Source organism: Pongo pygmaeus, chromosome 11 (assembly GCF_028885625.2).
Source record: "Pongo pygmaeus isolate AG05252 chromosome 11, NHGRI_mPonPyg2-v2.0_pri, whole genome shotgun sequence".
Taxonomy (NCBI): Eukaryota; Metazoa; Chordata; class Mammalia; order Primates; family Hominidae; genus Pongo; species Pongo pygmaeus.
The window spans coordinates 29,361,750-29,376,522 of NC_072384.2; the positions used below are offsets into that span (position 1 = coordinate 29,361,750).

At 36.8% G+C, this 14,773-nt stretch overlaps 1 protein-coding gene across 3 annotated transcripts in view; it reads right to left on the reverse strand.

The window, feature by feature from the left end:
• Positions 1 to 5,771: 5,771 nt before the first annotated feature.
• DPP10 (dipeptidyl peptidase like 10) overlaps positions 5,772 to 14,773 on the reverse strand; it is a 704,745-nt gene continuing 695,743 nt past the window's right edge. For 2 of the 3 annotated variants that reach the window (XM_054478150.2, XM_054478151.2), the window contains 2 exons: positions 10,719 to 10,792; positions 5,778 to 9,335 (listed from right to left, as the gene is read on the reverse strand). In XM_054478150.2, the coding sequence (XP_054334125.1) occupies positions 9,201 to 9,335; positions 10,719 to 10,792 (209 nt within the window). In that variant the 3' untranslated portion in view covers positions 5,778 to 9,200. Of the gene's footprint in view, positions 9,336 to 10,718; positions 10,793 to 14,773 lie in introns of all 3 variants that reach the window. The other variant, XM_054478149.2, reaches the window with a different exon arrangement.

A 14,773-nucleotide genomic window follows, 5' to 3' on the forward strand; every position in this document is an offset into this window, starting at 1 on the left:
GAGGGAACAAACATCCAAACTATATCAGCTGCCATCTGTTTTTAAGTAAGAGGTGGGCTAGGGAAACTGTGTTGCTTCCTAAGGCAGACATATTTATTCCTTTCCTTTCCACATAGAACTATTTTATTTTGGTTATTTCATCCCTGTTCTACTGTTATTAGGAGCATGGAGGACAGAAAACTGATTATTTTAAAGTTCAAAGTTTTTCAGACAAGAAGGAGTTGTATATAAATTTAATGTAAGGACTACTTAACAACACCCAGAAATCCCGGGCTTTGAGCTGGAAGGGTTTGGAGTTATGTTTCTTGGGGTGGAGTTGATTATGCTTAATGTGTAGGGAAATTGAAGGAACAAGTAAAATTTTTGATATCCAGATGGTGGACTGTGACAGTGACAGCTAGTGCTCACTAAATTCTCCATTTGTTCCCGTGCATTTTCCAACCCTTGTGCTGTTAGATGGGGACTCAGAGCTGTCCTCAATAATAGACTGCAAACAGATGTGATGTGTGTCACTTCAGAGAGATGGCAATTGAAAGCTGGTTTTCAACTTTCTCTGCCCTTGAAGTTACAGCATGGAGGCCACATGCTCCAGATGGCATAAGAAATAATAGCTTTTACCTGCCCATATGTGACTTCATGTGAGTGAGAAATAAAGCTTTATTTTCTTAACATACTGAAATTTCTTTTCTTTTCCCTTTGTTGCCCTAACTAGTATGTCTTACTTTGACTTATCCGCTGACCTTTAATAACTTATTTAAATTTTCTGAGTTTACAGTTTTCTCATGTAAAAGTTAAGATAGTGATCATACTTAACTAGTTACTGTTTTAAAGTTAAAAATAAGTGTGTTAATGAGCATATCTTAGGACTTGGTACAAATCAAGCAACTAGTTAATGTTAGCTCTCATTATTAACATATTTTATCATAGCAATTTATAAACTGAGTGGGGCATAATATAAATTCTACACATTAAAAAGAGCATACATGAATGAGAAATTATATTAAATGAAACAAATTAAGTTAGGGGGATTTAGGAATTGAGGATAATTGGAAATTGTTAAGAAATATATATTAGAATTTGATAGAAAAGTGGATAACAGTTAAAGAAAATTTTTAAATTTAGAGTATAGAGTCCAGATGAAGTTAAAAGCGTAATTCCAAATATCGAAACTCTACTCCTTTTACTATTATCTGTCAACCTAAGAACAAAAGAAAAGCTTGCAAATTATATGATTTCCTGGTTTTGGAGAATGAGAAAAGCACTGAAAGAAGGTCAATAAAGCACAAAGGAAAAGGCTGGTTCTGGATACAAGCTGGGTAGAGACACAACTGAGGTCCAAAGGCAGTGGGTGGGCAAGGGGCAAGTAGCCATTTGACTTTTTGAAAATTTTTCACTCTCTGGAAATATTTATTTTTCTGTGAGATGTAAATTTGTTTCTTCTACCCTTGACAAATTTACTTAAAATAATGCCCACACACCACAAAATAACAAAACAAAAACAAAACAAAACTAAACTTTTTTTGTCAATGCCCTTATGCCAGAGACAATTTGGACTAAGAAATAACTGTCAAAAAATGGCAGGGCTTTACTACAAATGTCCTTGAAATTGAGAGTGGAATGGGCAACTACATATAGACCAACCACTTTCGGTGTAAAAGTGGGCTATGGAGCCCTTTTTACTTAAATTTTAAAAAGTAGATTCATTATGAAATATTTTTTCAAGGTGGGGCGGGCACAAGAGAATAGTGCACTCAATTAGGTGAGCATTAAAAATGACTCAATGGGCTAGGCGTGGTGGCTCAAGCCTATATAATCCCAGAACTTTGGAAGGCCAAGGCAGTCGGATCACTCGAGGTCAGGAGTTCAAGACCAGCCTCGCTAACATGGAGAAACCCCCTCTCTACTAAAAATACAAAAATCAGCGGGGTGTGGTGGTGTGTGCCTGTAATCCCAGCTACTTGGGAGGTTGAGGCAGGAGAATCACTTGAACCCAGGAGGCAGTGGTTGCAGTGAGCCCAGATCGTGTCACTGCACTCCAGCCTAGGCTGGAAACTCTGTCTCATAGTGTGAAACTCTGTCTCATAGAAAAAAAAAATTGACTATGCTGATATTTTTTAGTAACTGATGACTCATTTAGCTGTAACATTTGTACTGAAATATCCACTCATATGTTAGACTTATTAATTAGATAAGTGTTAAAACAAGGATTCTAATGCTGTGCCATCCAGCAGACTACCTAGTACATAGTAGGCATAAATTATCTTTGTGTTATTTCATGATTGAAGCCAACCTTGATGTTAAAATTTTTCCTTTATCTGAGCAAGGGAATTTACAATTTGTTCTTCCCAAGGGCTTGAAATCCAATTACACTATACAGATCATTAAAAGTCACACATGATGTCCTAAGGCATAGAGAGTTGGAGTGTAATGAGAATTACACCTATTAAAAGTGCATATGAATTGGGAGGCTGCGTTACCTGTGTTTCCTTGTCAGGTCTTTTCTTTTCCCATTGGTATATGCCTTACACAATCCATCAATCAGGAGGATTAATGGCGTGCCTAGCAATTTAGGCCATACGGAGATAATCAAGGCATCATAAATTGTGTTAGAGCAAATAAAGCCTACCAAATGGGACTGCTAGCACAGCAATCACATTTCAAAACTGCCTGCCTGCACTGGAAAATGCGTCAATGATGAAGAGCATAGGTGAAAATAGTAAATGTCAACCACGGAAGAGTGTACTCACTCTCAGGAACACAGAGTGGAGTCGATGTTTGGGATCTTCCGAGAGGAAAAGTGGGTCTGTTGTTACTGGCGGTAAATCCGTATGGATCTGCAGCAACCTCAGTTCTTGCCTCCTCGGGAGAAAGAATTCCACTGAGGAGGCAGAAGGCAGAAGGAGGGACCAAGGCAAGTTTTAGAGCAGGAGTGACACTTTAGTAAAAGGCTTTAGAGAAGGAAGGAAAGAAAGTAAAGTACATTTGGAAGAAGGCCAAGTGGGCAACTTGAGAGATAAAGTGCACTATTTGACCTTTTGACTTTGGGTTTTAAATGTTGGCGTACTTACGGGCGTACTTGCCTACTTGCGTTACGTCTCCGGAGTCTTCACTTGGGGTGGGCTGTCTGCACCGGCAGTGGCCTGCCAAAGTTTCCGAGGGGCTGCATATGTAGTGTTTACTGGAGTTGTATGCATGCTCCCTTGAGGCGTTCTTCCCTTGACAGCCAAATGTCCCCTGAAGGTCATATACCAGTTAAAACACCACCGTTTTGCCTCTCAGTGCGCATGCTTGAGCCCACTAGCCCAGCTTCTGAGATACTAATATGATTGGGAAGCTGCTAACCACCAGTTTCAGGTGTTTCTGTTTATTGGGAGGCTGCCTTTCCCTGGCGCTAGTTAGGACCAATTACTATTTTAAAGAGGCAGTGAAACACCTGTCTGACCATCACCTGATGATGGTCACCCAACATTCCTGGTGGGCAGGAGCCCTCTCCTCCTCTGCTCATGTCTGACTAGCGACCTACTGTATTATGTATAAAACACAGCTTTTAATGTTTAATATTTTGAGGTATTCCTCCAGATGAGATGCCAGCATCAAGGACCTTATCGACATGGGTAGAGTATACCTTTCCCTCGGTACTTTGATCTTATTTATGTTCATTCTCCTATGCTTCTTCCTTGTGGCACACTCACCAAAGAGACTGCAGTTTCGGATGTATTGCTTCCCAGCTTTCCTTATATCTGGGAGAAGGGCCTGCAATCAAAGCCTGTAGAGTACAAAGGGACCTGAGAAAATCCTTCTTAAGACTTCCAGAGAAAATTATCTTTCCTGTTAAAAGATAGGCAAGAGGAGAGTTATCCTTTGACTTTCTATCCTTGGACATTGCTCTGAAAAGATACATTGCCTGGGGCAGCTGCAGTTATCTGAAGACAAGGCAGGGAACAAAAAGCCGACCAAAGCAGAAGTGTAAACTTGGGAGGAGACTGGGATTTGAGTCTATCATTGATCGGTTAACTGACCTGGAAGTACCCAACTTTAGCGCTCCTGTAATGTGAATCAGTAATAGTTCATATCATTTAAGCTAGTGTTTCTCAAACTTTAATGTGCACAACAATCACTTGGGGATCTTGTTAACATTCGGGTTCTGATTCAAGAAGGTCATGGTGGTGCCTTAGAGTATACATATCTAACAAACTCCCAGGTGATGTCCAAGCTGTGCATATATTGAATCACAAGTATTTAAGCCATTTAAAATTTTGTATTTAGTTCCCTGAAGCCAGAAGCATGCAAAATGGCATCTTTGAACAGTGAGGGGTTTGAAAACTGAATCCAAAGACATGATGATGAACTTTAGGAACTAGCTTAAAAAACGCATAGATTAAAACCATCACATGTGAGGGCTTTGAGATCATCAGGGTCTGATTTCAAATATTGGTTCCGTCTTTTACGCACTATGTGGCTTTGTTGGAAAATGGTTTAATTTCTCTGAATCTTGATTTCTTTATCAGAGAACAATAGTATCTATCTCATATGGCTGGACTGAGGATTAGCTGAGCTTATGTAACAAAAAGCATAGGTGTAGAATAAATGTGAGTTCCTTTTCTCTGATGCTATTGGCCGGATAGAAATCTGCATTCTCAAGCTTCACACATGTCAAAAATAACTTCGTTACAATGGGGGTAGGTATGATAGAAATAGACAGGTTGTGAGAATTGGCACAGAAATTTTCTTACTATCCAACTGTTGTTATTATAAGTCTGTGATGCTTGTATCAGTCGACCATAAACTTAATTGGAAGTCTAAAAGAAAAATAATAAAAATTGTACTTTGATGTGACTTATTTTCTTTTTAAAACCTGTCTGCCTTGTTTATGAGAGAGGGATTTTTTTTTCGAATTCACAGACTCTCTCCTCAACAATTGCTGGAATATTGCTAAATGAAATAAAAGTGTTGTTAGCAGATCTGATCAGTAGTAAAGCAAATCTATTTCTACACTAGTAGAAAAGTGGGAGGTAATGCAACTTTCCTGCATCAGATTGCAAATAGGATTGTGGGTGTCTGCTATGACTTGAAATGTTTTGACATGCTTTGTACATGTTGTAAGGTTTGAGAACTACATGAGGTTTTCATGTTTACACGCCTGGGTGTTTTGAACAGTATACTGGTTCTGCAGTATATGGATGCATCTCTGAATGATTTTGCAGTGTTTTTGGTATAATGCCCAAGCAAGGAGATTTACTAGTGACTTCCAAGCATATAGTCATGGTGTTCTGAGCAAGGGTTTCCATGCACAGGAATAACTTACGTTGTCTTCAACGGAGAAAGAAAACATGTTTTAATGTTACATATGTCCTCTTGACATTAGAGAATTCATGTATCTTCAAATATTCCACAATGGTAAATTGGTTTGCCCATTACTTTTCAGTATTATTGCTATGAAATTATTCTCAAAAATATTTGGAACTGTGTGTTTAAATATTCAGAATCTTTTCTCATGTGCTATCAACATAGGTTAACTCTCCTTATTTCAGGAGTGCTGGAGAGCAGAATCACTAAGAACGTGAACTTCTAAGTTGGCTGGTGCTGGGGTTTAGTCTTTTCACTTAATACTTACATAAATGTGGGCAAGTTACATACTTCTCTAAAACTCAATTTCCTTATCTGTAGAATGGGAAACATAATAACTCCTTAGGGCATTTTGAGAAGATTCAATTTGATAGTGCATGTAGAGCATTTATCATAGGTTTGGCACTTAGTAAGAGTCCAATACATTTTCATTAGAAAGAGTTTATTCGAACCTGAAAATAAACCACTTATTTATTCTTATTTTATTTCTACTCCTGTAATATTCACAGTGATAATTTCTTGTGGAGGGGAAAAATAGTTTCCAGAAAGCAGAGTCTAAGACAACAGCTAGCATACCTGCTGTTTATTTTGGAAAGTGATCCTAGGCAATAGGAGTAGGGAGCTTAAAAGAGTGAAATGGGGAAGAGGAAAAGAGAAGGGTATGCAGCTATGGCTTCTGGGGCCCACAGAGTCTTCATGGACCATGTAGAATGTCTGAGGGAAAGATTAGTTACCTGCTATGGTCTTTCATTCATTGTGTTTTAGTGGGTTATTAACACACTCACATCGGTTTGCAGTATGTAAGCGATTTGTCTCTTGGTGCTAGCAAGTAGTCAAAATTAGTATCAGAGAATCCCCAGAACAGAAAGTGAAAGTGAGCATAGCTGAGAGGCCAGATTGTATTCATACAATGTTGGTGGCCGCAGGATGTGAAGGTGGTCAGAGAACTTGAGGAGGGACACAAGTGGTATTTCATATATAATTCCTCATAGAAGCCATGTGCTGTCAGTGATTCTAGAGACTTGAAAGCAATTCAGTCCAAGGTACTTCTGTCTCAAAGCCCAACATTTGAAGGACAATGGCTTAAGTAATTCTCTAATATGGTAAAGCCCAATGTCTAAGTCACCTCATTATAATAGATCTACAACAGTCATCTGTAAGATTCCCAATAGTGATTTTTATGCTAAACACCCAATTAAAAAAAGGCACATTTTCAGAGTGAAGTGAGATCCATCTTTTGAAGAGAGATTCCTTCCTTTAGTTCTGTCAGGAAACTCAAATAGATGAGAATAGCCTCAGTCTCTGAGTATTTGGAGGTCTTAATGACGGCAATGAAGGTGAACAAACACTTTTCTCTTTCAAAAGAGTTTCAAGAGGTTGTTTATCTCTGTGGATGATTTAATATTGCTTACCTGTTTTATTATAGAATTCAATATATTGATTTTTTTCTTTAACATTAAGGGAATAATAACACTTGGAAAGCATGCTATTGGAGTCCTAGATAACTCTAGCAATGCATAAATATGTATGAAATAGTGGGATTATGACCAGGGGTACGTGTATAAAGGGGAAAATCCAAACACATGATTCCTTTAATAATTGGTGACTATTTGTTGGTGAGCATTTCCTTTACTGAAAATGACCCTGTCATTAAAACTCAAAGAATCTCAGGGATTAAAATTTTCTGCCTCCCTACTAAGCAATATGCTTTCACTTGAGGTCTGTTTAGCGTTTAAGGGGAAAATGGGTTCCAGACAAATGTCTTTCACATTAGAAACTGTATTAAATTAATTGAAAAATAGATAAACATTGATAATAATAATAAAACAAGAGAAATGATGACAGTAAAAGGCAAATACTTTTTAAATGATACTCAAATAGACATTCAATAAAACCACATCTTTCAGACAACATAATCATTTGCATCATAAAAAACTCTAGTGGTTCAAATTTAAAATATTGATTAAAAAGCTTCAGTTGGATTTCAAATTAGCCTAAAAAGAAATTTCCCTCTTAATAAAATAGGCAAAACTTTCCTTTTAAAATTACAACTTATTTTGTTAAAAAATGTGTTCACTATTCTTGAAAAAGACCTAAAATGGGTCTTTCAGAAGAGAAAGCCTTTCCTATTTTAAATTGAACCCAGTGGAACATGGAAGACACAATTCCAAAGCATCCAGGGAAAAAGTTGAATACCCAATCCATGATTCACATGTACTCAAATACCCAGAATTTGGGGTTGATCCTTCAACAAAACAGGAGGGTGACTGAGTGATTCCTTGATATTTTAAAGTTTCCTCCTGATGCCATAAGTTATGATAATTCAGTCTGTCCTAAGGACTTTTTTAAAACCACAAAAATGCAGTATCCTGCCTAGATTTATCTGAACTTCTAAGCTTATTACAGACTTTTAGATATCTTCTGGAAGATCCCTTAAGTGAAGTGAGAAGATACTCTGACTTTAGTCACCAAAGTTAATGTTCTCATCACTTAAATTGACTTCATACAGTCAGGTTTATTTTATGCTCTCAGTTACTTACTACTGCAAGTCAACACAGCACAGGAATTGATGCATTTTGTGCCTTCAATTCAAAGTAAATAGCAAACACTGCTGTCTGTGAACCTTTTGGCCAATGAATAAAAATTATTTCATTTCTAATTCTCACCAGAAGGATTGAAATTAAACAGTAACAGATGAATTGGGCAGGCATGGAATACTAAATAGAAACTGGCAAATGAAATAATCCAGCTATTTGCTTTTACAATGAAAATGAGAATTGATTCTGCACTGAGAGATAGAAGTAAAAGGACCAAGAGTTTTGAAAAAAGGCTTCTCCACCAAAAGAGCAAAATAGCACTCAGTGGCATTGCATTGTTAACAAAATTTCTTTATCAGAAACTATAATTTAATATTTAAGTATCTAATTTACATGTGACAAGGTATCATATTCAAAAAATTAAATGCAACTAGAAAACTATTAACCACTAAAAACAATACCAAACACAACCCAAACATTTATAGGAAAGCAATAGCTAGAATTTGAATTGGAAAAAATGTTTCATCATATTTGGCTCATTAAACAAAGCATCCATTATAGCTTGGAAAAGAGCATCTCTTCTAATTCATCAAACATTTACCCTTTATAGCATGAATAACATTTAAAGATAGTTTCATTAACTGTATATGCACACGTGTGTATATATATTGTGAGACATACACTCGTGTGTTCATTTAAAGATATTGTATCTACTGATAACTGGCTGAACTTTGGAAGGTGCTGAAATCCACATTTCTACATGTCCTTTGACCCATTTAATAATGTCTTTTTAAAAACAGAAATTACATAAAATACTCTGTTTTTTATTAACTGAATATTTTCTTAAGCATAATAATAGACAATGAAAGAATTGCACTTATTATAAAGGTACAGTAAAGTGTTAGATTGCAGCTCAGCCATGAAAGATCAGGGACTGTAGGACAGATGATGAGTTGTGCATTATATGCAAAGATGATGGTGGCCAGTGAAATTAAAATGAGAGCAACTAGTTACAGAACAAACAGGGGGATAACAGAAGAAAACATGCACTATTCCTACTTTAATGCAAAACTAATTTCTCCCAGGAAACCAACCCTTTGACCTCTCTCATACAAAGAAACGGGTTCTGCACCCCTAGCAACACAGTAGACTTGGACTTGTGTATTCAAATGCTAGTTCACTGTCTCTGAGCGTGCTGCTCCAGTGACATCTCCATAAGCTGCCCTTAACATTCTGGAGCAACTACAATATTACAGTCTCTTTGTCAGGTTTCATTGAGCCTCAATATTCCCTTCAGTTCTGTATAAATATGGTCCATTATTCATCTTCTTCTGGTTCCTGTGGTAGCACAGATATTTCTTCCTTCAAACAATCACTGAAGAATTTGAGGATTGTGCTGTAGAGATGATACTTGCTCTTCTCAGATACGTTATGACCTTCATCTGGGTAGACCTAAGATATTGAGGAGAAAGAAGGTTTCAAATTATCCAAGAAGCTATTGTCCCTTGCATTCATTTTCTGAGCCCTAATGGCATGGAAACTTTGAATAATAATATCTGAGCAAAATCAAACCTAATTCAACTCTAAGTTCTTCATGCTAAACTTTTAAAACAATTGTAATCATGTCAATTAATATTTGGTATTTAAATTAGAATGCGTTGGCCATAAAAGGTAGACTTTTTCATGTTTATGTTGACTGAGATGGACTAACCTTGCCCTCAGCTTGACTAAACTTTGGACAGTTTCTTTTTGACTAAAGGCCCTTGGCCCCTCCTCCCCTTTTTAGGAGTATTTAGTTTAGAAAATTTTCCAGCTCTTTATTTAAAGGGCATTGAGTTCAGTCTATATCTCCTTTGCAGTAATTTTTCTTAAGGTCTTCCTTGCCTGTTTAACATTGTCTGGTGCAGTTATTACTTTGACAATTCCCTTTCCAATGTAAACAAAACTGTTACTGTTTCTAAAATACAAATAAAAAATACAAATATTATCCCATCAATTCCTGAGTAAAGAGGTTTAAATGGTGCCTCATTGCCCTTTGAATAAAACTCCATACTCCTCAACATTGCTTATGGAATGACCTGACATTTGTTTATCTGTATATCTTCGTATTTCATTATCCTAAACCTGGTAGTTTGTGTTTTAGACAGGTTGAACAACTTTTGGTTCTTCTGAATGGTGAGAAATTTAAATGACTTTACTTTTTCCTTCTATGACTCTTATATCAGACTGGAACCTCCTTGATAGTATAATGTATGTCTTGTTACCCATAGAGCAGAGTGACCACTGTAATGTCCTTGATAAATATATATTAAATGTATGAAAGCACAGATGTAAATGGTAGTGCAAATGGCCTTTTATCCTCTCTTCTTTTCTTGTAATATTTCCCCAAACACTTTTTATCCACTATTTATTATGAGAATTATAAATTATATTTAAAAATAAATTAATAATAAATTCTCATATTTAATAATAAAGACAAAGGAACAAGACAAAAGGAACAAGAAAAGGAAGAAAGGAACAGCAAAAGGAAGAAAAGACAAAAGGAACAAGAAGGGAAATAGAAACTTGTTACTTTTAAAAGAATTCAATATTTGGGATATGAATAAGTCTGAGAGGAAAATGACAATTTAGAAAGGATTCATGCAATTCACTTGTAAAGCATGAGCTCATCCACATTCTCAGTGTAATTAGGAACAGAGAACACAATCTTTGGTACTTAAAAAACATATTAAAAAATAATAGTAGGGAGAATGGAATAATAGAGAAGCTGTGTTGCGTATCTCACAAGTGAAAAAACACAGCAGGAAAACACATTCTTCTAAGAAAGTAGCTTACCTGCATAGTATAATTCACTCCAGCTTTTATTAGGTGCTTGATTAATTCTGCTGAGTGTTGGAAATGAATTTTTGCTGCAAGAAATCAAATTATAATATCTGAAGAAACACATTACTTGTATCAGAATTTTTTCATATTATTTTTCAAAGAGATTCAGTGTTTTATTTTACATATATTGCACGTTTAAAAGACTTATATCTGGCCGGGTGCAGTGGCTCATGCCTGTAATCTCAGCACTTTGGGAGGCCGAGGTGGGTGGATCGCAAGGTCAGGAGATTGAGACCATCCTGGCTAACACGGTGAAATCCCGTCTCCACTAAAAAATATAAAAAATTAGCCGGCATGGTGGTGGGTACCTGTAGTCCCAGCTACTCAAGAGGCTGAGGCAGGAGAATGGCATGAACCCAGGAGAGGGGAGCTTGCAGTGAGCGGAGATGACGCCAATACACTCCAGCCTGGGCAACAGAGCGAGACTCCGTCTCACGAAAAAAAAAAAAAAAAAAAATCTGGCTTTAGGTAGAAAGCTGGTAAATATAATGGTAAAACTTTGGGTTTCACTAAAACAGCAGCTACAACTAAGTCCTACTTACTCTACAGAATGGTGTTTATATTTACTTTACTGGATATTATTTATTATTCCTAATGGTACACATATTTTTATAAATTTTATAACATTTATTAAAAAATTTAATATGGCAAATGTCTTTTCTGGATATTAATACAGGAAACCAGCTATCTATTTCATTTCAAAGATTACTAGGGCACAGTCTCAGTTGGATACTGGCATTCTGCTGTATTATTCAAAATTAGAAGAGAATACCCCACACTGAGAAAATAGAATGCACATCTCATTATACAAGGACTAACTATTTAATATAGAGCATACTGGCTACTCTTGCTTTATCTTCCTTCTGCTGGAACATAAGATCCAAAATTCTGAAGTAAGCAGCCCAATAGCCCTGGGTTTGGTAGCTATGAAGATTTGATGCAGTCACTCAAATCTCTTTCCGCAGCAGCTGGCTCACATTCTCTCTGGGGTGTTCATTCCTGTAGTTTGTGTATCTTCAAATTTCTGTAACTAATGTTTAAGCTGACTTTTTTTTTTTTTTGAGATGGAGTCTTGCTCTGTCACCCAGGCGGGAGTGCCGTGGTACAATCTCAGCTCACTGCAACCTCTGCCTCCTGAGTTCAAACGGTTCTCCTGCCTTACCCTCCTGAGTAGCTGGGATTACAGGCATGCGTCACCATGCCCAGCATTAGCTTTCTAGTAGAGACGGGGTTTCACCATGTTGGTCAGGCTGGTCGCAAACTCCTGACCTCGTGAGCTGCCTGCCTCGGTCTCCCAAAGTGCTGGGACTACAGGCGTGAGCCACCGCGCCCAGCCTAAGCTAACATTTTTAACTGTCATTGCAAAACTAGGGCAGCCTTATCAATAGCTTAAGCTTCTTTAATGCTCTAACTCTAGAATGCTGAATAATCAGACCACACAGCAGAGAAAGTAAAATGGCAAACAATCATTTAAACCTGTTAAAAAACTAGATAGTCAAGATCTTTTTCAACATCTTCCTATGGCACTTAATGGAAAAATGACCTTGTCGTTGCTATATAAGTACAAACTGCTCTATAAATGGAAGCTTCTAGAAATGCTAATTAATAAGGTCAATGACAGAGGTAATGTGATCCCTTATTTCTCTGCATGGGTACAGCTGAAAATAAATGTGCAAAAGGATTTTTCCAATTGGATTTTTTTCTGCTCAGTTTATAATGCAAAGTCCATTGATATTTGTTGCTATTTGTCTGTTTACTATCGCTAAAAGGGAACATTACAGGTTTGACTGGTTGATTGAATTCATTTGCTGTTAATTTTTGAAGATAATATTAATAGTAGTGGTGTTACAGTGTCATGACTGAGCACCTATAATTCACCAGGCCCGTATGGGTTGTGTGGTGTGTGTATGTATGTGCCTGTGTGTGTGTGTGCCTATGTGTGTGTGTATGCCTATGTGTATGTGTATACCTGTGCATGTGTTTGCCTATGTGTGTGTGTGCTCATACACATTCACAGGTGCATTTCCTCTCAAGTGACCAGGGCTGAACCTCTGCTTGTATTTTATTAGATGCGTGAAGCGCCAGGCCTGTGACTGAGTGAGTCAGATAGAACAGTGTGATTTACCTTTATAGCTACAACATATTGACAGAGAAATTTGAAATAGCACTAATATATTAGTCCAGCATGATGGGTAGACGTAAAATAATTTAACCTTGAATATAATTTATTCACATGAATAAGGCTTCAGGGCACAGTGAATAAAAGGCTCAATACATGGATTCAAATCTCCTTCCTACTAATCAATCGTGTCTACTCTTTTAAGGAAGTTATATCATTTCCTAATATTTATTTTCCCAATCCGTTAAATGAAAGTAATAATATCTACTATTCTGTGTTTGCAAGAAGTACAAATAACATAATATTAAATGCTTTTAGCACATTTTCTGACATACGATGAGTACTTAATTGCTATTTATTTTTATTACTGTTGATATAAGTGTAAGGTCTTAATACCTTAGAACAACATCCAAATGTCCTTCACAATTTTTATGCTCTCTTTCTTCATGTTTCACTCAACACTGGTACTGTATCATCTACATCTTTCTTTAATAGACTATTAATACTGTAATTGCTTTACATTTTCAGAACAGTTGCAAAGATAGTACAGAGTTCCTGGATACCCATCTTCCAGTTTCCGCATTGTTAACATTTTACATTATTATATACTTTGTCACAAATAGAAACTAAGACTCATATACTACCATTAACTAAACCCACTTTATTTGGGGTGCACTAGTCTTTCTTGTTGATGTTCTTGTTGTTGTTTTCTTGTGTTACCTTTCTGTTCCAGGGTTCCATTCAGAATCCCACATTATATTTAGACCTCATGTCTTTTAAACTTCCTCTGGTCTATGAGAGTTTCTTAGACTTTTTTTTTTTTTTTTGATTACCCCAACAGTTCTGAGGGGTGCTGGCTGGATATCTGATAGAATTTTCTTCATTTGGATCTGCCTGATGTTTTTCTCATGGTTAGACTGGTGTTATGTATGGGCTTGGAGTACTAAACCATGGAGGTAAAGTGCCATCCCCACTACATCATATCAAGGGCATTTAATAATAGTAATAACATGACTTGTCACTGTTGATGTGATGTTTGTCAAATTTCTCCACTGTAAAGTTCGTCTTCCTCTCCCTTTCCATATAGTATCCTTGAAGCAAATCATTCAGTGGAACCTACCCTAATGAGGAAGGAGTTAAGTTCAAGATTTAGGAAATATTGATTCAAGACTTTGACTTTCTTGGCTCACTTGCCAGATGGCCTTGGATAAATCTGTTTCCTTTCTGAAACTGATTTTTCTCATCCATGAATGGAGCTATAAATATTCAGCCGTCTGTTGTAAAATATCACAGAGGATAATAAAATATAGATTCTTTGGTCCCTAAGAGTGTCATGTAAATATAAAATGATATTATTTACTACTACTAACATCAATCACATCCACCTCCAAGGTTGAAAGTGATGAAAAAATGAGAGATGGTATGAAAGTGCCTTTTTAAAGTTTTTGTTTTAAGTTCATTTAAGCGGGTAACCTCATTAGAATTTCATGTCAGTGTTTGTAGCTTTTTGGTTTCTGTTTTCCAGGTTGGTTTCCATTTTAGGTGTGCTGAATAACACTGTAACCATAGTCACTAGACACAAGTGCCTTTTTAAATTAAAATTAAATAAAATCAATTCAGTTCCTCAGTCACACCAAACACAGTATGGCCACAAGTGGCCAGTGGCTACTTTTTCAGCAACATTGATAAAGTATTTCCATCATTACAGGGAGTTTGATCGGACAATGCTGCCATTTGAGGAATAGCCTCCTCTCCTCTTATCTCTGAATTCTTTTTTCCCACCTCCTATCATGTATCTGATTCTCTGTGTGATTCTCTGCTCCCTTCTTCAGAAGGTTTACAGGGCTTCCTGTAAGCAAGTCCTTAGATGTATCCCTTTGTAAAAGGT